A 25,631-nucleotide genomic window follows, 5' to 3' on the forward strand; every position below is an offset into this window, starting at 1 on the left:
CTAGCAGGATGTACCAGCATACTTGCCTAACCAGCAGTGATTTGGAATCTGAATGCTTAGCACACAAGAACAGGCACTCTCAGATCCACAAGCTCCAACACTATTATTTACATCTATTTGCACATCAAAGGTATCTGCCTGGCCAAGGGCGGAGGGATCCAGAGCAATCCTGTCTTTCTATAGACACACTCAACAGGAAAACACATTCACAACAGCACTCTTATTTAGGCTGTACCAAGGAGCATGAGGGATCTTAGCTCCCTGACCAGGGCTTAAACCTGTGTCCTCTGCAGTGGAAGCACAGAGTTCTAACCACTGGACCATCAGGAAAGTCCCCAGTGCAGATTTCTTAAAAGTGGTGGGTGAAGAGGCAAATGAGGTGATTCCCCTCCCCCCAAGGCCTCTCGCACTTCCTCCATTACTAATCTCCAGATATGCTGGCAAACCATCTCCAAAGATACTGTTATCCTCCAAAGATACTATTTCTCTCAAACAAGTGACACGCTGATGTGGCAATGCATTTTGTCTTGTTTACAGATAAGCACCAGATGTATAGTTACTCTATGCTTCTGGTGAAGAGTTTGGCTATATGCTTTAAGTCTGAAAGCCAGGAAGAAAAACTGAAGGGAAGCTGGAAGAGAAAGCTACCCAGCCTCCATCTGGCACAGAAGAAAAAACCTCAGGTTGGTATAAGATTCTCTGCCTCAAGAATAACTTGGAACCCCCATCTTCATTCAGCTGATGATGTGTCTGCTACCGCCTGCAAGGCGGGAGACTTGGGTTCAATCCCTGGGTTGGGAAGATCCCCTGGAGAAGGGAAAGGCTACCCACTCCAGTATTCTGGCTTGGAGAATTCCATGGACTGTATAGTCCATAGGGTTGCAAAGAGTCAGACATGACTGAGCAACTTTCACTCACATGTGGGCACTGTACCAGGGGCTGGGATTCAGAGGCAGAGACTGGTAAGGAGAAGGTCCTAGGGCAGGGAACACCTAAGAGGGGCAGCTAACCAGGCAGCCTTAAGATGGGAGTCAAGAAAGGTTTCCAAGAGGAGATGCCTTCTAAGCTGAGTCCTGACAGCAACAGAGACAAAGGATAAGGAACTTCATTTTCTAAGGAATCAGATTTCTCATCAATAAATTGAAGCTAGGTACTAACCCAACTAGCAGGGCTTTATTATAATAATGTATCACTAGTTGTTTTAGAGTCAGAGAAAAGCAGCCAAAAGGATATGAAGACAAAATGCCAATAGAATGAACCAGACAAAGAGAAGAAATGATCAACAGAAAGCCATCTATGAGAAGAGATGGGATCCAGACCACAACAAAAGGTTCATCTCTTCACTGGCACAATAGGGAAGGAGAGAATGGATCCAGATGGCATTAAAAGTATAGGTTCAGAAAATAATCCAAATATGGATCAACTAACAAATGGATTAAATGAAGTGTGGTACATCCATACAACTGGAATATTTGGCAATAAAAAGTAATGAAGGACTGGTAACACAGATGAAATTTGAAAATGTTAAGTGAAAGAGTCACTCAACACCAATATTTCCAGAGAGAGAGAGCAGATTTGTGGCTGCCTGTGTTTGGGAGCACTGAGGGGAAAGGGAAAGTTCCTGCTGACGGGTACAGGGTTTCTCAAGACTCAAGGGAAATTTAGCCTCTCTTGTAATGCCTCTTCTGCCGGCTACAGTCTTTGGCAGTCCTGTCTCCGCCTCTTCTGCAACTTGTTCTGCAGCATCCTCCACAGGTCTTCAAATGGAATTAGATTTCTGCCTTGCTCTCCTCTAGAGGGGGGCTTCCCTGGTAGCTCAGAGGAATCCGCCTGCAATGAGGGAGACCTGGGTTCGATCCCTGGATTGGGAAGATCCCCTGGGAGGGCATGGCAACCCACTCCAGTTTTCTTGCCTGGACAAACCCCATGGACAGAGGAGATTGGCGGGCTTCAGTCCACGGGGTCGCAGAGAGTCCCCAACACGACTGAGCGACAAAGCCTAGCACATTCAGAGGCTAAGCACAAACACATCCACTAGAGGGAGCTCTGTGAAGGTGGGGATACTGCCTTTTGATCTGTGTACTCCCAGTGTCCAGAACCCTTCCTGACAAGGTAGCATCCAATAAATGTCTATCTGCTGAATTAAACATCTGTCGTCAGTAACATCTCATCTGCACATGGCAAAGGCAGGTCTAAAACCTGCAACTCCTTACTCCTCCTAGAATGTTCATTCACAAAAGAGCCAGGGATAAGAGATTAAAATAAAACAAGATGTTTAGAACATCTAACTCGCAAGAGGTTGAGAAGTTTGTAGTAGTTTTCCAGGGAGAGATAATGCTAGAGAAATGGGGATGAGTTACCGAGGGCGCTGAAAGCCGAGCGGAGTCACAGACATCCGTGACTAACTCAAGGACACACAGCTGGTAAGAGGAGGGGCTAAGACTTGAATCCACGCAATCTGGCTCGAGTTCAAGGTCCCGACCACCACCAATACTGCCTAGCAACTGTAGACACTGTAAGTCCCTGCGCTGAACAGCGATATAAATCACGTTCGGCCAACAGGTAAAAACACGTTGGTGACATAAAACGGTCTCCCTAAATCCCTTCTATTCTAAATTTCAATCCTGGACTGGCATTTGTGATAACGAGGACTGGCAGCGTTTGTGATGAGATCCACAGCGCCAAGGCGGGGGCTGAGAAGCAGACACCCACGCGGACTGCGAAAAAAAAAAAAAAAAAACACAACAGAACAATGTGTTCAAACGCCTCGCATGAAGCCAGGCACATAACGATCGCTATTAGTTCTGATCCTGGGCAACTGCCGAGGGACAGACTTAGGGCGGAGGCAGGGCAGGGGGCGGATGGCGCCCCTCTCGGCCAGGCAGGGACCGGAGCACGCGCAGCGCCCCGGCGAGACACCAGCGTCCCCGCCCCCGGGCCTCCCGGCCTGACACCCTACCACTTCCTAAGAGGAGCCACTCTGCGGGGTCCCCCCAGCCCCGAGCCCGCGCCGTCCCCGCCCTCACCTGCCGGTCCCATATACTTGACCACCCCCTGGGTCTTGAACACTTCGCGGGCGGCCAGCAGCGCGTCCTCCCGGTGCGCGGTGTAGAAGTCACCCCGGTCAAAAAGGCGCACTGTGGTGGTCGGCTTCTCCGGCATGCCTTGGAAGAAGCGCACAAAGCCGACCTCGGCCGCGCTCTCCAGCTGCAGCGTGTCCTTCGGCTGCACCGCCATTTCGAAACCTCTCCGCCAGCCGCCCGAGAGAACTGCACGACCCCGCACCCACTAAGATGTTTCCCGCCTCCCCTCCCTCGCCCCCCAAGCGCGTCCGGCCTCTGAGGAGACAACCAATCATCATCCAGCACTGCGACTCGGTGGGTGGGAGTGCGCCCCGACAGCCAATCATAATCGGACGCGGCCCAGCTTCCCGCGCACGCTGGTGACTCTGTCTAATGCGCATGCGTGAGCCTAGGTCGCGCGCCGACCCTGGCAGACGCCCATCCTTGAAAGAGTTAGCTCTCCGGGTTTTCTGAGCTGCACAGGCGTGGGCACCAGGTGGAGGAATAGCTAGATTAAGAGGTCAGCTGGGAGGTTCCGGTTGGTTTTGAGTTTATTATGTACCCGTAAGCAAGAGAGTGAAATTAAATAAAAAAAACTTGAAAGCAAGGAAAAACTAGCCTTCCTATCACAGTACTTTTTTTTAACCTACGCCCCTCTCCCTCCAGCTGCCTCCGTTTTCTTTTTTACGCAAACTCCATCCTAGCCAAGACTTCACTCCTTGATTGATTCATTCATTCAAAAACAGAAAACTTGCTATGCTCCAGACATAGGATCTGAGGATTAGTAAAGATAAGAGAAAAATCACAGTCTTTGTTGAGTTTACATTCTAATGAATGGATTCAGATAATATACTAAGTAAACACGTAGTAGGGCTTCCCTGGCGGCCCAGTGGTAAAAGAATCCGCCTGGTGATGTAGGAGACGTTGGTTCGATCCGTGGGTGGGGAAGGAAATGGCAACCCACTCCGGTATTCTTGCTTGGGAAATCCAGTGACAGAGGATCCATGGGGTCGTAAAAGAGTTGCACACGACTTAGCAACTAAAACAGCAGCAAACTTATAGTAAGCTGTTAGAAGTTAAGTGCTTAGGTATAAAGGACAGGGTGGGGAGGGTTGGATTTTTTTTTTTTTTTTTTTTTAATATTAAGCAAAGACTTGAAGGAAGGAGGTCAGGATACATCCTGCACAGTTACCTGCCTAACAAAAGGTATTGCACTCTCCTGTTTGATCACCCTTCCCCCATGAAAACTGCCCCAAACCCTGTTTCAAAGCTGCAGAATTACCCTCGGGGGCTTTTCGAAGTTGTTCCTGGGCCCCACCCCCACCTAATGGATTGGAATTTCTGAAGGTGGGTTATTGGGATCTTTTAAGAAAGCTTCTTGGAAATTCCTGACAATCAGCTCGGTTTAGAAACCACTGACCTACGTGTTAAAATTCAAATAGTTTCAGAAGTAGAGAAAGTTTGAGCTATCAGACTGCTGACGACATCTCCTCCTTGGTGCAGTGTTCCCTCCTTTCACACCAGCTCTTCCAGCTGCAGTAATAAATGTCCCCTTACCTTTCAATACCTAACACAAACTTGTTCCTCTGCTCTGGAATGGTCCTTCCCTGCCCTTTGTGTAGCCAACTATTGGTCATTCTTCAGTGCCCAGTCTTGAAAGAAGCCCATTCTCTCCAGGTGTAATTAGTTATCTTCTGAAGTATCATCTTTTTCATCAGTTCAGTTCAGCCCCTCAGTCTTGTCCGACTATTTGTGACCCAAGGGACTGCAGCACACCAGGCTTCCCTGTCCATCACCAACTCCCGGAGCTTGCTCAGACTCATGTCCATTCAGTTGGTGATGCCATCCAACCATCTCATCTGCCGTCCCCTTCTCCTCCTGCCTTCAATCTTTCCCTTATTCATATTCATACCCATATTATATTTGCTGCATTGTTTTAGAAATATCTGTTTACCTGTCTCTCTTACCAAACACCTGGAAAGAACACAGATGAGTATTATATGTATTTATAGTTAATGATAATTGCCAATGTTGTCAGCATTTATTAACTTTTCTTTATTTTTACGTTTTAATTTTTGCAACTCTAAGCGTTAAGAACTATTGTTATTCTTATTTTAGGAAACTGAAACTAGGAAATGTGAAGTAGCTTACCCCAAAATCCAGAGCTAATAGTAAGTGATTGAGCTAGAATTCAGTCTCCAGATTCTGTAAGTTTAACTATATGTGTGCCAGAGAGCCTGGCACATATGAGGAACACAGGAAATGTCTGTAAATGAATGAGCTGTGTATCACAATAACCACTCCTTTTTGATAACCTTAGCCTAAGTGCCATCCATCTCTCCCCTTTCCCCATACACATTATAAATAGTGAGTGCAGAGGAAGGCAACACGATAATAATAACAACCTCCAAGGGTGATTAAATCATGATTAAATGAGATAATAGCTTTGAAAATATTTTTTTAAAGCCTTTATACTGTTTATCATCACATTTCCCCCCACCCAGACTATGTCTTTCACTTATTCATTGAATTATGTATTTGTTTATCAGTTGAGGGCTTCCCTTGTAGCTCAGTCAGTAAAGAATCTGCCTGCAGTGCAGGAGACCGGGGTTCGATCTGTGGGTTGGGAAGATCTCCTGGAAAAAGAAATGGCAACCCATTCCAGTATCCTTGCCTGGAAAATCTCATGGACAGAGGAGCCTGGTGGGCTGCAGTCCATGGGGTCACAAAGAGTCGGCACAACTGAGCGACTGACACTTACTTACTTACCTGCTGGTTGACTTTAATGGGCATAAAGTCTAGAAATTAATCTACAAGGCTATCAGCCTTGGCAGAGGATGATAATCTTTCACCAGACTTTAAAGATAGCTAATGATTTCAGAGACTCTTAGTATCCAGACTAGTAACAATGACCCAGAGGACTTTTTTCCCTCCAAATTGTCTGCAAGAAGAGGGACCTTTAAATTACCCTGCCTAGAGACCAGTTTGAAGTAAAACTTTGAAATGTGATTGTAACCAATTTGCCTAATAGATTGTTTTTTTTGTTTTGGTATGTTGGGGTTTTTTGGTTTGTTTTTTATGGCCATGCCATGTGGCTTGCAGGATCTCAGTTCCCTGAGCAGGGACTAAACCCCAGGCCATGGCAGTGAAAGCCCAGAATTCGAACCATTAGGCCACTGGTAAACTCTCGAAGGGAGAAGGCAATGACACCCCACTCCAGTACTCTTGCCTGGAAAATCCCGTGGGCGGAGGAGCCTGGTAGGCTGCAGTCCATGGGGTTGCGAAGAGTCGGACATGACTGAGCAACTTCACTTTTATGCATTGGAGAAGGAAATGGCAACCCACTCCAGTGTTCTTGCCTGGAGAATCCCAGGGATGGGGTCGCACAGAGTCGGACACGACTGAAGTGATTTAGCAGTAGCAAACTCTCTAAGAGGTTGTTTTAACAGTATCTTTTCTTTAAAGCTATGTGCACAGATTAAATATTTATGATAATTTTGAAAAGTGAAAATGAAAGTCACGTCCGACTCTTTGCATGGATTATACAGTCCATGGAATTCTCCAGCCTAGAATACTAGAGTGGGTAGCCTTTCCCTTCTCCAGGGGATCTTCCCAACCCAGGGATCCAACCCAGGTCTCCCGCATTGAAGGCAGATTCTTTACCAGCTGAGCCACAGGGAAGCCCAAGAATACTAGAGTGGGTAGCCTATCCCTTCTCCAGGGAATCTTCCTGACCCAGGAATTAAACCGGGTCTCCTGCATTGCAGGCCGATTCTTTACCAACTGAGCTATGAGGGAAGCTGATAATTTTGAAAGTTATGTGAAATAGTGTATCTTACAGAAATTTTATATATTTTCTAGCCCCACTTAGGAAACTATGAGTTTCTGAAAATAACAGATGAGGGATTTTGCAGAAGTATAACTGGAAGATATCATATGCTTGATAGGGTGCAGTACTGTTGGCTCGGAGGGTAAAGAATCTGCCTGTAATGCAGGAGACCTGGATTTGATCCCTGGGTCGGGAAGATCCCCTGGAGAAGGAAATGGCAACCCACTCCAATATTTTTGCCTGGAAAATCCCATGGATAGAGGAGCTAGCAAGCTACAGTCCATGGGGTCACAAGTGTCGGACACGACTAAGCAACTAACATACACAATAAAACCATTACCCCCAAATGGTTTTTACTTTTCTCATATTTATCAAATTCATAATGACTATTACTTATTTATAATCAGAATAAGTGTTGGGCAAAAAAGTACATACACCTAACAAAGAGGCTCTTCAAAGAAGTAGTAACATTTTTAAACAACCAAAAATAGAGAAATGTTTAGTAAATTTTGACGTGTTTAACTTAAAATTAAATTATTGTCAGTTCAGTTTTCTATGATAATATGCCCATGAGAAATTCATCACCAATTTTTCCACCACTCTAGTTTCTAAAATTTTTGTAATTTGGTTGTATTATTCCATTATTAAAAAGAGACAGTAAGTGAAGTGCTGTCAACCATGTCGCTGCAGTTTCAGAGAAAGGAGTATTAAAAAGGGCGCTTGAAGCTGAGTATTAAGACATCTTTTTCTTTTTTAAACAGCTTTATGAAAACATAATTTACATACTGCACAATTCATCCATTTAAAGTAAATAACTCAATGAAAGTATTGGGCACTCAGTTGTGTTCGACTCTTTGCAACTCCATGGACTGTAGCCCTTGAGGTGTCTCTGTCCGTGGAATTCTCGAGGCAAGAATACTAGAGTGGATCGTCATTCCCTTCTCCAGGGGATCATCCTGACCCATGGATCGAACTGGGGTCTCCTGCATTGCAGGCAGATTCTTTACCATCCGAGCCACCAGGAAAGCCCTGCCCTGGTGGCTCAATGACTTGGGGTATACTAACAGGGTTGTATAACCGGAACTGGACTTCCCAGGTGGTGCTAGTGGTAAAGAACCCGCCTGCCAGTGCAGGAGACACAGGAGACGCGGGTTGAATCCCTGGGTAGGGAAGATCCCCTGGAGGAGGGCGTGGCAACCTACTCCAGGATTCTTGTCTGGAGAACTCCATAGACAGAGGAGCCTGATGGGGCTATAATCCATAGGGTCACAAAGAGTCGGACACAACTCTAGCAATTTAGCACACAGGCAGGCATAACCATAATTACAATCTAATTTTAGAATATTTTGTCCCTCCAAAAAGGAACTCCATACCAATTAGCAGTCACTCCGTATTGCCCTTCTAGCTCCTGGCAACCACAGATCAACTTTCTGTCTCTATAATTTTGCCTTTTCTGGGCATTGCATGTAAATGGAATCATACAAGACAGGATGTTTAGTGACTGGCTCCTTTCACTAAGCATAATGTTTGAAGTTCATTCACATCCTATGTGTCACTCCTTTTTATTACCAAATAATATATCATTGTATGACTATACCACATTTTTTCTATTTATTCATCAGTTGGTGGACATTTGGATTGTTTCCACATTTTGGTCATCACGAATAATGCTGCTATGCTATGAATGTTCATTTACAGGTTCTTATGTGGGTGTATGTCTGTTTTTATTTCTCTTGGATATATACCAAGAAGTGGGATTACTGGATCACACTTTTTAATGTATGTTTAATTGTAGTCCTCATGGTAAACTATAACCCGTATGTTTAACCTGCTATGTTTAACATTTTGAGGCATTGCAAAACTATTTTCCAAAATGCCTGAAACATTTTACATTCTCTTCAGCAATGTGTAAGGGTTCTAATTTTACCACATCCTCACCCACACTTGTTCCCATCTGTCTTTTTGATGCTAGCCATCTTAGTGCGTATGAATGGTATCTTATTGTGGATTTGATTTTCATTTCCTTAATGCCTAATGATATTGAGCATCTTTTCATGTGCTCTGTATCTTCTTCTGAGAAAACATTTGGAAGTTATATGTATGACAAAGGATTTGTATCCAGAACATATAGCAAAATCTTACATCTCAATAATAGAAAAATAAATAACCCAATGTAAAAGTAGGCAAAGAATTTGAAGAAGTCTATTTTTCAGAAAGCTCTTTGGTTGGTTGATGTAGGCAACAGAGACTCTGTGGTTTGAAAACACAATGTACTAGTTCTATTTAAAAAGCTTGATTAGTGCTCGCTTCGGCAGCACTTATACTAAAATTGGAACGATACAGAGAAGATTAGCATGGCCCCTGCGCAAGGATGACACGCAAATTCGTGAAGCGTTCCATATTTTTCCTGGTGCACTGGGAAGACCCAGAGGAATCGGGTGGAGAGGGAGGTGGGAGGGGGGATCGGGATGGGGAATACGTGTAAATCTATGGCTGATTCATATCAATGTATGACAAAACCCACTGAAATGTTGTGAAGTAAGTAGCCTCCAACTAATAAAAAAAAAAAAGAAAAAAAAAAAAAAAACCCAAGAGAAAAAATAAATAAATAAACAAACAAAAAATAAAAAGCTTGATTAAAAAAAGGAAAAGAGGAATGGCAACTTCAGGGTCAGTGGGAATTGTTAGCAGGTGGGGGCATGTTTTAGGATGATTGGAAATAACTGAAATTATGTTGTATCTACAGAATGTGTTGTTTATTGAGGAGGGAAAACTTTACTCTCTTCAGTTCAGTGACTGGGAGTATGTGAGTTTGAGTTAAACTAACAACAGACAGATTAACAGGGGGAAAGGCACAATTTTTATTAATATATACATGCACAGCAGTTCACAGAAAAGCAAATATCAAAGAATCGGTTGTATATATATATCCTCAAGGTCTTATATATTCTTTTAACAAAGGTTAGAGGATTTGCCCTTCCAGAGATGATACATTTTCAGGAAGTAACCACGAAATACATGGGAGAACTAATGGAGGATAGTGCTACTGTAGTAGGGTCTGGTGATGCAAACTCATCTCAGTGTCAACTCTCCATCTCTGGTTCAAAGGATGATTCAAGGGGAAGCACCTTCACAAAGGGAAATTTATGCCCTGATTTCAGGCAGATAAGAGGTGGGTGAAGAATTCTTTCTGCATCTGTTGATTGTCATTTGCCTTTGGCAAAAGGAAACCTTATGCCAAAGTGGCATATTTGGGGGTAGCATATCCTAACCCCCTTTGTGTTGAAAGAAGTAGAAAGAGCTGAGGCTAAAGTGTTAAGTAAGCCGTCCTGAAAGGGGATCTTAAGCTGGGCCTTGGCTAAGTAGAGGATACTGCAGATGGAAGAAACGACGTAAGAATATAATCTTTAACAATTGTGAATCAGAAATAAATTTAAAAAATAAAAGTTGTGAATCACTGTGGTACACCTGAAACTTAGGTAACATTGTACATCAGCTATACCTCAATTAAAAAAAAAAGAAAGAAAGATATGGTCAAGCCCAAGCAAAGTATAAAAGGACCTGGGAACAGGAACATTTGAGGAATGGAAAGAAAAATTATGCATATAGCAAAGTTGGATATATTGCAGTATAATGGGAAATAAAATAGATTTTGACTGTGTTGTTCTGGGGATAATACACAGAAAGACAGAGTGAAGACAGCTTGGTATTAAGTAAAATTACATCTAGGCAAGTGGTCAAGTTGTGGAAAGGAGACAAAGGAGGAACCAAGGGAGGCCAGGCAGAGTAGCTAGAGGACTGGATGCCATCCAGGGACCACTCCTCTGTATGCCATTGGTCTCACCCCACCACTGCCCATGAGTTTTCTCAACTGTTCTCCCTTTTTGTCACAAGATTTCAAGTGCCAGGTAGGGATGCCTGTGCCTTGGATGCTCAGGGCAGAGGGAACATCACTGCTCTTAAACTTCTGCAGAGGGAGGTGAAGAGCTGGCTCCCACCAATACCATACACAGGAGACTTCTCCCCAAATGGAAGAGGGGATGGGATGCTGGGCAGCCAAAAGGGGAAGGAGCGCCCAGTGCAGGGCCAGACTGGAGGAGGAAGGGGTAGAAAAATGCTGTGATCAACTTTAGGCAAATCGTTCTGGGAGCAATGTAGCATTTGGGCTAGAGAGGGAATAGACTGGTGGTAAAGTGCATGTGTGTTAGTCACTCAGTCATGTCTGCCTCTTTGTGACCCCATGGATTGGGGCCTGTCAGGCTCCTCCATCTTTGGGATTTTCCAGACAAGAATATTGGAGTGGGTTGCCATTCTATTCTCCAGGGGGATATTCCTGACCCAGGGATCGAACCCGGGTCTCCCACATTGCAGGCAGACTCTTTACCATTTGAGTCACTGATCTGGGCTAGAGAGGGAATAGACTAGTGGCAAAGAGATCAGTGTAAATGTGTTAAGGGAAGGCAGATTGGAAGTAGACTTATTCCTGAGGGAGAATCTCAGGGACTGATGACCAAAACGATGGAGAAGGTAAGAGAGAAAAAAGAATTTAGGACTTGTTACATGGTGACAATGTCACTAACTGATTCTGAGGATATAATTGATGGACTGTTTTTGGAGGAAGGTGATGAGGTCATTGGGCGCCCCAAGTGGCACTAGTGGAAAAGAATCTGCCTGCCAATGCAGGAGATAGAAGAGACCTGGAATCCATCCCTGAGTCGGGAAGATCCCCTGGAGAAGGAAATGGCAACCCATTCCAGCATTCTTGCCTGGGAAATCCCATGGACAGAGGAGCCTGGTGGGCTACAGTCCATGGGGTTGCAAAAGAGTTGGACACAACTGAGCAACTAAACAAGCTCAATTCGCCCTTTGTGCCTGCTCTGAAGCTTTGTCAGAAGAGGGCACTGGAGCGACACTGCAAGAGCAAACGGTATTGTTTCCCTTGTGGCACCGGCACTTCCCCCCAGTGCCCAGCTGTGGCAGCACCCAGGGGTTCTGCAGCTCTGGGCAGCTGATGGCAGCTTCCCTGAGCACCGCCCCCACACCCCAACTGTAAGGCAGCTTTGTACAGTGCCTTAGGTATCAGATCTTTCCCTTAGCACCCTAGAACAGGGGTCAGCAAACTTTTTCTGTAAAGGACCAGAGTAGTGAGGCTTTACTTCCCATTTCTGTCACAATTAGCTGCCCTGGTAGTGAAAAACAGCCACACTCAACACATGAACAAATGAGTGTAGCAGTGCTCCAGTAAAACTTTATGGACACTGAAACTTTTATTCCATGTGATATTTTACACTATTTTACATATACTGAAATATCCTTTCCATTTTTTTTCAACTGGTTAAAAATGCAAAAACCATTTCTAGTTCCCAGTTTTGAAAACAGGTGGTAGACCAGGCTGCAGGCTGTGGTTTGATGACTCCTGTTCTTGAGGGCAAATTTTTCCAGTAAATTCCAGAAGAGATTTTCGACAAGTTCTGCTAGTGCAGTACCACAGAGTACTAGTGCTAGTGCTAGTGCTCTTCATCGAGGCACAGGTCTCTTCATCAGCCCTCTCCCAGGTCTGAACTCCAGCCCAGGGTGTATAGCGATTCTTCTCTGGGTGCTGTCTCAGGCCTGGGGTAATGGCTGTTCCTTTTATCTGCTATTTTCATATTTGTCTGCTATTTGTCTTTAAAAGGTTCTCATTACTTTCAAGGACTGATTTTTGTTGCTGCATAACAAATTATGACAAATTTAGCATCTTAATAAACATTTATCATTTCACTTTCTGAGAAAGGAGTCCAAGCATAGGGTCTTTTCATCAGGGTCTCAAGACTGCAGTGAAAATGTCACTGGGGTGCAATCTCATCAAGAGCTGAAGTCCTCTTCTGAGCTCATTTTTTGAGAATTCACTTCCACAGTTGAGTGATTGAGGCCCTCAGCAACCAGGGTTGCCCAGACATTTCCTGATAGATGACTCTCTCCAAAACATGGCAGTCTGCTTTATAGTTAACGAGAATACATCTATTTCTGCTTTTTGTCTCCTACTTTTAGGCACTCTTTTGTAATCTCCAGTTTGAGTCAAGTGAAGAGGGATCATAACTGCATCTGGAAAATCCCTTCGCCTTTGCCATGTAACTGAATCTCAGGGGTTATCACCTTATCATATTCACAGATCCTGCCCACACTCTAAGGGAAGGAATTATATAGAGCATATATATCACGGGTAAGAAATCTTAGGGGCCATCCTAGAATTCTGCCTACTACGGAAGGGATAAAAATCGTAGGTAAATGCTTAAATACAGCTTTTTAAATTTTCTTTAACATTCTTTTCATAGTATTTTTTAAAGTTTCTTATCAAAAGCAAAATATTTCAGGATATTTTAACTTCATATAAAATGTGTTTGTACCATAATTATTCAGTTGAAAAACTGATGCTTCTAATACAGCCAACCATGGAATTCACATTTCAGAACACTGTCCATCAATTCAGCCTTAAGGTATTAGTCTGCCAATACAGGACACCTTGTCTGAAATAGAATCTTAGATGGATTCAGAATAAAATTGCTTGTTTTTTCTCTGTAGAAGTTATACATTACATTATTAATTTTATATTGAGTATACATGATTATCTGGAGGAGGAAATGACAACCCACTTAACATGCATACACACACACACATACATGATTATAAGGACTCATGCAAATTCTATTTGTAGCTAACATTCAGAGCATTTCTTAACCTATTATCTTACGTGTATACTATGAAATTTGATTCAATGTGATTCAAAAGTTAGGAAACTCATTTTTTAAATGTTTATTTCATAGTTCATAAAAAAAGTTTATATGTACAAGACTCAAATAGCAAAGCAGCTATTTAATCACAAATGGACAAGACAGTAGTCATTCAGACTACTGCGGAAGCATATTTAATGCATGCCCTTCAATGTTAGGCATAAATAATTCAAACTATCAGTCCAAATTCTGGATTTTAGATCTGTATCTATAGGACACTTGTAGTCAAATTTTAAGATTGGTAAAGTCAATTTCAAACTGTTTATATTTTGAGTACAGGTTTAACTAGTACAAACATATGATGTTAACTAACAACACAACAATGATCTTCAAAGATCTTCTCTTTGCCCCATGTGCGTGTCTATAATCTGAGTCTGTTTACTAATTTCCCTTCTTGTAGTTATTCTTCAAATTAGTGTTATGCATTGAGTTCCCTATGCATCTCACCCATCTCCTTTATCTGAAATAGAGGGGAAAAGAGAAAAAAATTTAAAATAGTTTTTCAATCTCTTGTACATTCTGGAAATAGCTTAAAAAACAAAAAGCAAGAAAATTCTCTTCCACATTTATGACATTTAATTTTTTAAAAAAGTGTACTACAAGGAAACATACATTGAATACATGATCCAAATTGCTTTTTAGTGATAAGATGGCCAGTGATAGAGAGAAATAGAAGGTAAGCTAAATATTTAAGGAAGAACCATTTTCTATTATCAGTCTTTTTTATGAGTGAGGGAATTGAAGTTTAAAATTAAATGATTTTTATCTCAGGTTGCAAAATTGATTGTAGACAGAACCAAGACAAGGTAATGACAACTACTCCAGATGGCAAACATCCTGCTGTGTGGCAAGCGTGGGACTGACACTTTACACAGATTACTCTGTTTAATCCTTACAAAAGGTCTGTACTATCATCCTCATCTTACAGATAAAGGAAACATGGAGGCTTAAAGGAGGTTAAACAACTCACCCAGCTATTAAGTGGTCAGAATTTACATTGAATTCTGATTATATAGATCTGGTCTGTACTGTGAGACTCTCCCTAAGATCCTAAGGTCTACACTGTAAAGGGACTCAAGTGTAGTTGAGATCCATTAGTGTCTGGAAGGTATAGTGATTATGAGGAATAAGAGATTAAACAAGGGCCTTTTAACTAAATAACCCACCTACCTCAGCTTTTTCATACTTTGCCATTCTTTTCTTTCTGGAAACAACCTAAGTAGAAGAAAAATGATTACTATTTGAGGACTGCTACCCAAACAAAAAGTTAGTCTAAACTGACATACATACTTTTAAGGAACACAATTCTGATCTGAACAAATTTACTTTTAAAATCCATAGATATATAACATGTATGCATGTAAGTTTTGGGGGTCTAAAAATGGGATCATGCAATATAATTTCTCTCTTTACATAGCCTATATCCACATCAAGGGATTCTTCCAGACAGAAAGCTATGGATAGAACTCTTTCTCTTTAGTAGCCATTTTATTCCACAGCATGGATGCCCCAGAGTTTACTTATCCATTCTCCGCTGGATGTACACTCAGGCTGCTTCCAGATTCATCCTTCCTAGCAACACAATACATGACCTTGACCATGCTTCCTTATTACTTGTGCTTTTATTTCTGTAGGACAATTAGATTTCTTTCTTTCTTTTTTTTTTTTAAGGACAATTAGATTTCTATGATCAACCTTTCGTGTATTTATTTGCCGTCTGGAATTCCTTTTCTGTAAATTGTCTACTCACACCTATTGCCATTTCTTTCTTTAGTTTCCTCATCAGTTTATAAGAACTCTTTATATATTATGCATAATAACCTTTTTTTGTTTTATTCATAGTGAATATTTCCCCCAAGCCTATCATTGATATACATATATATATATATTTTCACTTTACAGCATCTCTGCCACACAAAATATTTAATTTCAATGAAGTCAACTGTATGACTTCCTTCATGGACTCCAGATTTCCCACTTTAATTGGTTTCTTTTACTACAAGGTTGTACAAACATTTCATAATTTTGAGACTTATTTTACTCTTTAACATTTTGAACTATAACCCATCCAGAATCTGTGTTTGAACATGGGTCAACTGGTCCACTCCTTTTGTGCTGCTGTGCTTTAGAAGGTGCTATTCACACACAGCTGAGCAATGTGGCCAGCTCTGGTGGGGTGAAATAGAAATCCATCTTTTGTTCTTCTCCAGATGGATAGCAAAAAAATGTAAGCTGTGGTATACCCTCAAATCTGTCTTTATTCTGTCATGTTGGTAAGATTTCCTGATGCTGAAGATGCTTCTTATGTATCTTATGTATCTACAACAAACCCTGCTTCTTCAGGTGATATGGTCTTCTTCTGAAGCACTGCTAAGTTCAATTTACTACTTCTATTGAAACTGTGGTTTCATGTTTATCCCTTTTAACTCTTTTTTATGCTAACATTGTGTTTCAATGTTAACATGTGTTCACAATGTGTTCAATGAAATGTAGTTTCATCTCACTGAGTGGTTTGGAAATTCAAATTACTTTGCACTTATCCTGGCAAGAGTGTTGAATTGTACTCTTGTGTGCAGTGAGGACAACTAAAGGACAGTGGCTATTCAATGGCAACATAACCGACCTGTGAAGTGCTCAGCTACAAGCTTTTCTCGGATCAGCATCCTTTCTTGCTTCGTAAGGTTGACTATTTTACAAAAAGGGGCCAGAAATGCAATAGATTCATTCAGCATAAAGGAGTACAAAAAATGAAGATTTTGTTTCATTAACTTATTTTGGAACATGGTAGGGGCTCTTTCGTATTATCACCATTTCTTGAAAGAAAAGATCCTTAAATGAAATTTTACTTGTTCCAAACTCACCAAGACAATGATTCCAGCAATAATTGCTACGACCACAACCACGATGACAGCAATTATACCAGCTTGTAGACCCTGCATTGAAAATTCAGGTGGTTTTTCATCAACATAGTAAATTGAAGTTCGACTGGGATCCAGATCCAGTAGTTCGCCATTTACTTTCAGGTCCATCCTTTTGGACTGGAACAAGGATTCATCTTTAACCTATATTGAGGAAAAAAGCAATTTAACATAGTTAAGAAAAACCTACCACGGCCATGAATTATGTGCCAATTATGTACCAAAAGAACTGCTGCCAAGAATCTTTACGGTTTTGGTGATACCAGTCTCATCCATTGAAATTAAAAAAAAAACTTTATGACAGGAAATTTTCAAACATACATAAAAGTAAAAATTATAGTATAATGAGCTCCATGTCCCTATTACTCAGGTTTAATTATATAAACACATGGCCAATCTTATCTATTCTTCCTTTTCTCCAACCCCCTAGCCTCCCCTTGGCCTGGGTACTTTTTTGGTTTTTTTGGCTACACTGCACAGTTTGTGAGATCTTAGTTCCATGACCATAGATTGAACTTGGGCCCTTGGCAGTGAAAGCACAGAGTCCTAACCACTGGATGGCCAGGTAATTCCCTAGCCTGGTTATTTTGAAGTGAATCCCAAATTTCATCAGAAAATAGCTCACTTTAGTATATTAAAGCTTAAACACACATTTTAATCCCACCAGTTAAATAGCAATTTTTACAGTCTCTTATTCATGGAAATTATAGTACAGAAGACTAGACTCACAAGCTAAATAACTGCCAAGGAGGTAACAAGAATCATAAAAGAGAAGATATTCTAGGCATAACAATTTGATAAAGAGGCATAAATATATGAACAAGTAAAAAAGTGTATAAGAAAGGTGCATGTGAATGAAAAGGAGGACAAAGTTAATTGCCACATGAGACCCACTTGGAGAATATTTATTCATAATGGTTGATCTAAAAGTAGAGAAACAGAAGAAAGACATTTCTAAAACAGTAATAAAATAAGAAAGATTATACTCACATCTTTTTCAAAATAATAAGCCACATCAGCAATATCCACATCATTCTGAGTTTTCTGAGTAGAATTTTGTACCAGATCAATAGTGATAACATCGTTCTCATACTGGGGGGGAGTAAAAAACACAAATTAATATTACTATAACAAAAACTGTATGAAAACATGAAAATATCATTGTTCAACAATCAGAATATTCAGTGTTTGATTGTCTGTAACCTGCATGTGCTGGTGTTTCTTGACAGTAGTGGATAATTTGGTTTATCACTAACAATAACATCAAAATCTTTGGAAGGTTTTAAATCAATCCAAGGGATAGAATAAAATAGCAATGCAAATAAAGATAATTATAATTTTTTTTTCAAAAGAGAATTTTCTTTTCCTGAAAAGATTCTGAACAAGATATTAAAGTACCTCATTTACTAAGATGCTAAAGAAATGCAATCCAAAAGCATTTACCATGTTCTGCTTTTAGGAAGGAAAAAAGCATATCCCTACCAAAGTCTTTTAAAAAATGATGTCAATTTTTTGCCTTGCAAGAATTCCATCACACTATTCAAGCATTTTTCAAGCAGAGTTGAAAGAGTTAAGGAAGGGCTAACTGGTTAAAGATTAGCTCCTGAAACCAAAGACAACAGGACCAAGTAGCATCCTAAAGTAAGTAGTCAATCCTAAAGCAACCAGTCACTCCTAAAGGAAATCAACCCTGAATATTCATTGGAAGGACTGATGCTAAAGCTGAAGCTCTAATACTTTGGCCACCTGATGTGAAGAACTGACTCACTGGAAAAGACCCTGATGCTGGGAAAGATTGAGGGCAGGAGAAGGGGGTGACAGAGGATGAGATGGTTGGATGGCATCACCGACTCAACAGACGTGAGTGTGAGCAGACTCCAGTCGATAATGAAGGACAGGAAAGCCTGGCCTGCTGCAGTCTAAGGGGTCGCAGAGAGTCAGACACAACTGAGCAACTGAATAACAACAAAAGTAAATATTGTTAAAAGCAACCAGAGAGAGAGAGATTTTCCAAGGTAAGAAGACTGGCATGTGCCTGGGAAACTAAGAGACACTACCTTTTCTGTAAGGGTAAACTGAGGCTTTTCAAGAGTATGGAGGGAAAGCAGCAACAGGGGATTCTTTAGATTAAGAGCCCAGGGCTTAAAGTGTTACTCAAATACAGTTCAACCACTATCAAAAATCACACCCAAACCAAACTGTCCAACCAACTCTCTGTTAAAGCCCATCTGCTTCAAAAAAAAAAAAAACAAAAAATCTTACCAGAATATTTGTGATATATTTTGGATCCAGTTGATAACGACTTGTGATTACCTCCTTGAGTGCACTGTAAATAAAAAAATTACGCCGTTTTGCAACTATCATCAAAATAATTCATATTCCAAAAATAATAATTAATATTAATGCACAACTGTTGAGTTCTAGTTTTACTAGAAACAGGACATTTACACAGTATCCAAGTACCTGCCCACAGATTATATTAATTACAAAGAGAGAAATGATAACTCCACAGTGGAGAAACCTGGTGGACAACACCCTGACCACAGTTAACATCACTAGTGAAGGCACAAGCTGACCTTGTGTGCCTCCCAGTGTGAGGTACTAAGAGGGACACAGGTCACTGTAAGTAGTTTTTTTGTCAAAAATGCATTACTTGTATTTAATTATGAGGAAACATGAGACCAATCCAAAATTGAAGGACAGTCTATAAAATAATTTGCCCATACTCTTCAAAAAATATCAATGTCATGGTTTATAATTTAAATATTAATTAACTTTTTCAATTTTATTGGAAACACAAAGAAAGGCCAAAGCAGTGTTTCATATTTAAAGAGACTGAACAGTCATAACAACTAAATGCATGATCATAGTCTGGGTTCTAGGTTAGAGGGGAAAAATTTGCCACAAAAAATATTGGGAAAACCGGAACAATGTGGTTTAATGTTGAATTTGATAACTGTACAGTGATTATGTAAGAGAATGCCTTTTTTTTCTAGGAAAAGATACACTATAGTATTTAGGGATCAGGATGCATGTTATCTAGAACTTGCTCTCAAATGGTTCTGCAGAAATAATATTGATACATGCTCAGATAGATACAGAAAGTACACACACACATGCATACTCATATAAAATATGGCAAAATCTTCACTGGTGAATCTGAGCAAAGGTTACTGTATAGGAATCTGTACAATTCTTGTACCTCTATCTTTTAAAGTTAAAAAATATTATTTATCTTATTTTTCAGAAATATGAAAAAGTGATGAGACTTTAATTTATCTAATGGTGTAAGATGGAAGATTTGAGTGCCAACTGTACAAATATAATGCATTTTTTTTTTTAAATAATGCATTTAATAGCACTTACGACTGCAAACTTTGAAGATCATAAGGTTTTTCCCTTGTTTTGTGTTTTAGTTCAATGATGATCCAGCTATAAAGTAAAGAGACAGTATTGATTAAACATAACAACTCTACCTTTTATTATTACCTATTATTATTTTCTTAATAAACTAATATCAAAATTCCCAAGGGAATTACAAGGAAATTAACAGAAAAAGGATCTATACTATAGATATGCCTTCCATTTCTTCCTTGGCCCTCAGATATTGTTTATAAAGAACTCAGCCATTCTAACATGGACCTTCTGGCCACCACAGTCAAGATCACATAAAGCCAAGGCTTAGCTGGTCATGCTGGGCCACATTCAAGTGAAAAGACAAAAAGGCACTGAGAGAAAAAGAAAAGTGGCCACAGGCCTCCAGAAGACAGAAGTGGAGAGAGTGCCTGCCATGGCTGTGATAACTTTTTAGTCTCAGTCTCTTCCAATAAAATCTTTTTGGCTTAAACTAGCTGGAGTGTGTTTCCATTCCTCTTCATTACATAACCCCTAAAACAGTATCTCACTTTAAAATACAATAAATAAGCAAATATGTGAGTAGCTTAAATTGTTCATGTACACTGAACAGCAATCCAACTTTAAAATACTGAACAGTGTTAAGTAAAAATATACAAGCAAAAGGAAAAACATTTAAAAATAAGATATAATACACTGCTAGTAAATTCACAGAAGATCTCTGGAAGGTTATGGCATGTGACATCAATTCTACAGAAGTAAACCGAGCAACTAGGGGGCTGAGACGGAATAGGATTGAGATGGGATTGTCACTGTCCACTCTTTTCTATCTTTTGAATTCTAAATCACAAAATCATGTTACATATTCAAAAGTACATTTAATTAAATGAATTCAAAAAGCATGAAAACAAGTAATATAGAGGCAGCCCAACTCACTAGGTCCTCACTGGCTCGGAGCAGGAGATTTCACTGTCCTTATCGGTTCTTCGGACCCCAGCAGTGTTCACACACCAGCATGTGGAGGTGCCGTTGCACTGCTTGGCTTTAAAGAGCCCCTTGTCGTCACACTCAGGATCATAGAGCCCGTCATTATTCTGGATGGCGCCCTCTGGTTTCCGTCTTCTCCCGGACTTTGAGTGACTCATTTCTGCCTTCATCACCAAGCATTTAGCAGCCACTGAAAGGAAAGTGTCATGCAAACTGAAAAATAACTGCAGTTTTGTGTTTAAGGAAAAAATTTAATTTACTCCAAATTCCCAGGGCCAAAGATTATTACAGATTTTATAAGTTTTCATGTTCACTTTCTAAATCATAAGAAACTTCAAAGATGAGATAATGTTGACAAAATAGCATGATTCAGATTTGAGCCAATTAAACACTTCCAACTCAAGATTTATCAATTAAAGAAGTATAAATCAAATAAAACTTAAAGGCAATGAGGATATTCTACTCACATTTTGTGCAAATGACGGAATGTTGTGTACCGACTGAAATACACTGGCACTGACCATACGCATTCATAGAGCAGTTTGTGGTCAGTTTGTAGTTTTCACACACACATCCTGGTGGGGGGAAAAATCCACTTTAAAAATGAGGATGCAACTATCAACTCTGATGCTGAATCAACTAAATTATGTTTTGACAATCATCCCCAAGTTACAGGACACACAGCCTTAAACAGTGGTCCTGAATGATCAACTTTTCAGCTACAACTGAAGTGGCTGACACAATGCTAAATAGGCAGTCTAATTTGCATGCTTTCCTATGTTTCTTTTTTAAACCAAGAATAAACCCTTCAAACACCAGATTCAGCTTTGCCTTCATGATACTCCCGGACTCAGCTTCTTCCCTCCTGTCCTGCTGAACACTCACCTGCCGGTCATGACTCTCTGCCTCAAAATCAACAACACGCTATTATATATAAAATAATCAATAAGGACCTACTGTATAGCACAGGAACTCTACTCAGAATTTTTTAATAACCTATATGGGAAAAGAATCTGAAAAAATGGATATATGTACCTGTATAACTGAACCACTTTGCTATATACCTGAAACTAATATATTATAAATCAACTAGATCCCAATATAAAATAAAAATTAAGTTAAAAATGCCAATTCTAGGATCTGTGAATAACTCACATTTCTTCCCTCTTCCCACCCCTTAATTAATAAGAGATACTTCTTTTGAGACTTAATGGAAACGTACTCAATCCTTGGACAATTTTGTGTCTTGGAAAAATTATACTTTCAATTGAATTGGGAGGTACCTCTTTCCTAACTAAATTAAATCCTAGTACCTGATTTTGAAAGTGCTATTAAGCAGCCCATCCGGGATATTGATGTCAGTTTAATAGTTATATCTTTGACTATCTCAAAAGTTCATTTTAACTTCAAATTGACAAGTCCATTTAATTTCTTTTATTAGTCTAGATAAGAGTGCAAGCATTATAAACACTAACTTTAACAGGCTGAAAAACTGATACATTGAAACTTCATATCTCAAGTTGGCCTTAATTTTTCCCTGTTTAAATTATAATCAATATGAACCACCTATATAATCTGTCCATCACTAAACTCAGTATTAGGGTCACAAAAAGAAAAAGTCTAGTGACTGTCCTCAAGGAGTTAAAAATCTTACGCTGCACTATGCTATATACCTGCTCAGAGAACAAAGTTATGCCTAAACATCGTGAAATTTAAAACTGACAATCAGGTACACACTTTCTGAACATACTCCTACAGCAGCTATTAATCACTTTAAAGCAATCTGTTTTGGTCCTGCCGCAGGGCATGCGGAATCTTAGTTCCCCAACCAGAGGTCCTACCCAGTGCCTTCTGCAGTGGAAGCACTGAGTCTTAAATCGCTGGACCGCCAGGGAATTCCCACTTTGCATAAGCAATTTAAAATTAAATATTTAGCCTCAGACTGAAGTTGAAATAACATGAGCTGATTAAACTGCATCATTTTGAAACTGTAATGAATTAGGCCGAACCCTGTTGGTGAGACTATAAAAATAAAAGCCTTTCCAGAAAGCTGGTTAAAGGACACCTCACTGCTAGCCACCACCTCACAAATAAATCAAAAGATGGCGGCCAAGATGTTTATTCCAGAGTAAGAAAACCTGGAATCAAATTACACGTCCAAGATTAGAATAATGATGCGACCTTCCAGGCTGCAGATTGTTTTATATCATTTAAATCGTGTTTTTCAAGACTAAAGGAAACGGAAAACTGAATACAATGTGGGGGGTGAGGATGGCGGGGATCAAGACCTAAAACAACGTGTTTAGGTTTAGGGTAATGTTTTGAGCAAAGTCTGAAAGAAAAATATATCTAATTATTAATTACAGGATTCTTTTAAAATAGTGGCATTATTGTTGTTTTTTAAAAACTCTTTACGGTTATCGATATAACTGGGTTTCCTACAATAAACTTGGCCTTACCTATATAATCCTTAAAGAGAAAATATCCATACACCGGGTAGTCAAGGCCCAGGAGGACGTCCCGTCCCCCTCCTCCTGCGCCCCCCCGCACAGGTGCATAGCGGCCCCAGAGACCTCGGCGCAGTCACCGGTCCCCGCCAGAGACACATCCGGGGCCCGCCGCAGGTGCCCAGGGAGGGGCGGGGCCGAAGGTCGCCGTCGCAGAGTCCCCTCCCGGCCCGGGCAGGTTTCCGCCTCGGCAAAATCTCCAGGGCGCAGGGGCCGTAGGAGGTGGGCGCGCCGAGGCGGCGGCTAAAGCGGCTCCTCAGTTCCCTACCCGTCCCTCCGCCCCTGCCCTGGGCCATTTTCCCACAGAGGCGAGTAGAGCGCCAAGCGAGGCCGCTCCCTCCCGCCGAGCGAGTGGGCGCCTTCCCGCCACCTCCCAGCCTCAGGGGGCCTGGGCAGCCCCGCGCCGTCCATCTCCAGGCTGGAAAGCGCGGCTCCTTCCCCGCAGTCTACATCTAGGGCACCGAGGACCGCCACCACCACCGCCCCCGCCCCGCCCCCCGGTCCTCCTCACCCCACGACTCCGCTCCTCACCTTGCTGGGCTGCGGCCACCGCCGCCATCGCCGCGGCGACCAGGAGCCAGAAAGCGAGGGCCTGGCGGAGCGCCATGCTGCGCGCGCCGAGGACTAGGGCGCTAGAGCGCGAGGGCGCCAGGCGGGTCGAGGGCTGGCGCGAGGACGAGCTGACAGAGTAGGTCGTCGCTAGCCCACTGACCGGCCGGACGGCGTGAGGCGTGGGACGCGCGGCTTCGCGTCGAGAGGACTACAGCGAGGTGTTCGGAGATGCGACGATTGTGCTAGCTGGCCGACGGACTGCGCGATTTGGGCGCGCGGTAGAGCGGAGCAGACCTGCTCGACCTGGCGGCCCCGCCCCCGGCCCCGCCCCGGTCCCTGCCGGCGGCCGCTCACCTCCGCAGGCCGGTTCTCCGCGTCGTCCCCGCCGGGGGGGCGGGGGCAGGGAACAGGATCCCCTCCCCCACCCGGGACGCGGCCGTTGGGATACCACCCCCCTCCCCGATACGCGCCCAGTCCTCCCGGTCCCCGCCGCCTCCAGGTGCCTCCTCCCGCCGCGGCCGGTGAGGTGGGACGGGTGGGACCCTGGAGGAAGTTGGAAAATACCCTTCTTTTTCACCAGTGAGAGCACCACTCTGAAACCTCGAAGAAATGGGGTCTGGAGGAAAGAGTCGGGGGCAGGGAGGAGGAAGGTGGACGGTGAAATGGAATACAAAGAGAAGCGGGCCAACTGTCCCAACCTCCGTAAAAATAGACCTCTGACTTTACCTGGCGGTTTAATTGTAGGCCTGTGAAACGAAAAAAAGAAAAACAAATCTCCCTAGCTCCCTAGCATGACAAACTCGTGTTCCTTATCATTATTCTCAATGTCTTTTCCATTTCTTATAAGCCTTTTTTAGCATTTGAAGGTTTAAGAGAAGGTGTTCCCATAGAGGGGAATGCTGGAAACTGAAATTATCTGGGTTGATTAATATTAGAGAACAATGCTGATAAGTATTGCGAAAATATAAAGTAGAAACAAAAAACGATTATTTCAGCGCAAATGAATTCAAATTACAACAGGCAAAATACACTGAAAATAATTGCTGTGACGTGAAACTTTTAATAACTATTAAAGTATTAAGTGTATTTAATGTTATTTTTGTTAGCTGCAATATCATTATGACCTATTTTTAAGTCTTTTTTCCAGCTTAAATTATCGAAGAGTTCAAAAGAGGAAAGTGAAAAGGCAATTTAAAGATTCAGCTAATTTTGATTAATTTTTAAAATTTTGATTAATTTTTACAAATATATATAAAATCATGGATTATGCTTTTATTGAGCAATAATTTAACTGTGTTGTGAGCCTGGTGGGCTACAGTCCTTAAGGTCACAAAAGAGTTGGACAAGGCTTAGGGACTAAACAATAATCGTAACTCTCCCAATGTAAATAATTACATTGTTGAAGTAAATACCAATATAATGTGAATTTTACTGGGATATTTTTATTTAATTATTTGATTATTGACATCTTAAGGAAATCCTATCAGTGTTTTAAATCTGAAAATCTGAACTAGACCTGAGTTCTGGAACTCTGTGATCTTTCAAAAATTTCTTAAAATGAAGCCTATTAGTATCAAATCAGGAACAACTGTCAACCAGATTTTTGTTATCTTCTGCATTTGGGATGTTTCAGGAAGTTACACACTGCCAGC

The 25,631-nt window shown here is 41.5% G+C and overlaps 2 protein-coding genes and 1 non-coding gene across 4 annotated transcripts in view; 1 reads left to right on the forward strand and 2 right to left on the reverse strand.

The window, feature by feature from the left end:
* The window catches only part of MSH2 (mutS homolog 2), a 79,267-nt gene extending 75,963 nt beyond the window's left edge, over positions 1–3,304 (reverse strand). The window contains exon 1 of the mRNA XM_061155464.1: positions 3,027–3,304. Coding sequence (XP_061011447.1) covers positions 3,027–3,237 — 211 coding nt within the window. The 5' untranslated portion in view covers positions 3,238–3,304. The remainder of the gene's footprint in view (positions 1–3,026) is intronic.
* Positions 3,305–9,190: 5,886 nt separating this feature from the next.
* Positions 9,191–9,297, forward strand: LOC133065774 (U6 spliceosomal RNA). The gene has a single exon (XR_009695021.1). It is a non-coding gene; the product is annotated as a U6 spliceosomal RNA (small nuclear RNA).
* A 4,371-nt stretch (positions 9,298–13,668) lies between these two features.
* Positions 13,669–24,257, reverse strand: EPCAM (epithelial cell adhesion molecule). Of its 2 annotated transcripts, XM_061155465.1 has the most exons (9): positions 23,959–24,256; positions 21,388–21,495; positions 20,870–21,110; positions 19,946–20,011; positions 18,842–18,905; positions 17,570–17,671; positions 16,523–16,723; positions 14,832–14,876; positions 13,669–14,121 (listed from the first exon to the last, which is right to left on the reverse strand). In XM_061155465.1, the coding sequence occupies exons 1-9, from the start codon at positions 24,032–24,034 to the stop codon at positions 14,080–14,082; spliced, it is 945 nt and encodes a 314-aa protein (XP_061011448.1). In that variant the 5' UTR covers positions 24,035–24,256; the 3' UTR covers positions 13,669–14,079. The 2 variants fall into 2 exon arrangements, with proteins under 2 accessions (XP_061011448.1, XP_061011449.1); XM_061155466.1 differs by lacking the exon at positions 13,669–14,121 and having other exon boundaries at positions 14,832–16,347; positions 23,959–24,257.
* Between the last annotated feature and the right edge of the window lie 1,374 nt (positions 24,258–25,631).

The sequence above is a fragment of the Dama dama genome, chromosome 11 (genome assembly GCF_033118175.1).
Source record: "Dama dama isolate Ldn47 chromosome 11, ASM3311817v1, whole genome shotgun sequence".
Classification (NCBI taxonomy): Eukaryota; Metazoa; Chordata; class Mammalia; order Artiodactyla; family Cervidae; genus Dama; species Dama dama.

Bases quoted from the DNA above. Each gene is read 5' to 3' on its own strand.
- EPCAM (XM_061155465.1), bottom strand. From the start codon at position 24,034: ATGGCGCTCCGCCAGGCCCTCGCTTTCTGGCTCCTGGTCGCCGCGGCG. The intron at 16,724-17,569 runs GTGAGTATAATC...TCCTCAATATAG, and splicing joins CTTATTATTTTGAAAAAGAT to GTTAAAGATGAATCCTTGTT. The intron at 14,122-14,831 runs GTAGGTGGGTTA...CCTCTATTTCAG, and splicing joins CAAAGTATGAAAAAGCTGAG to ATAAAGGAGATGGGTGAGAT.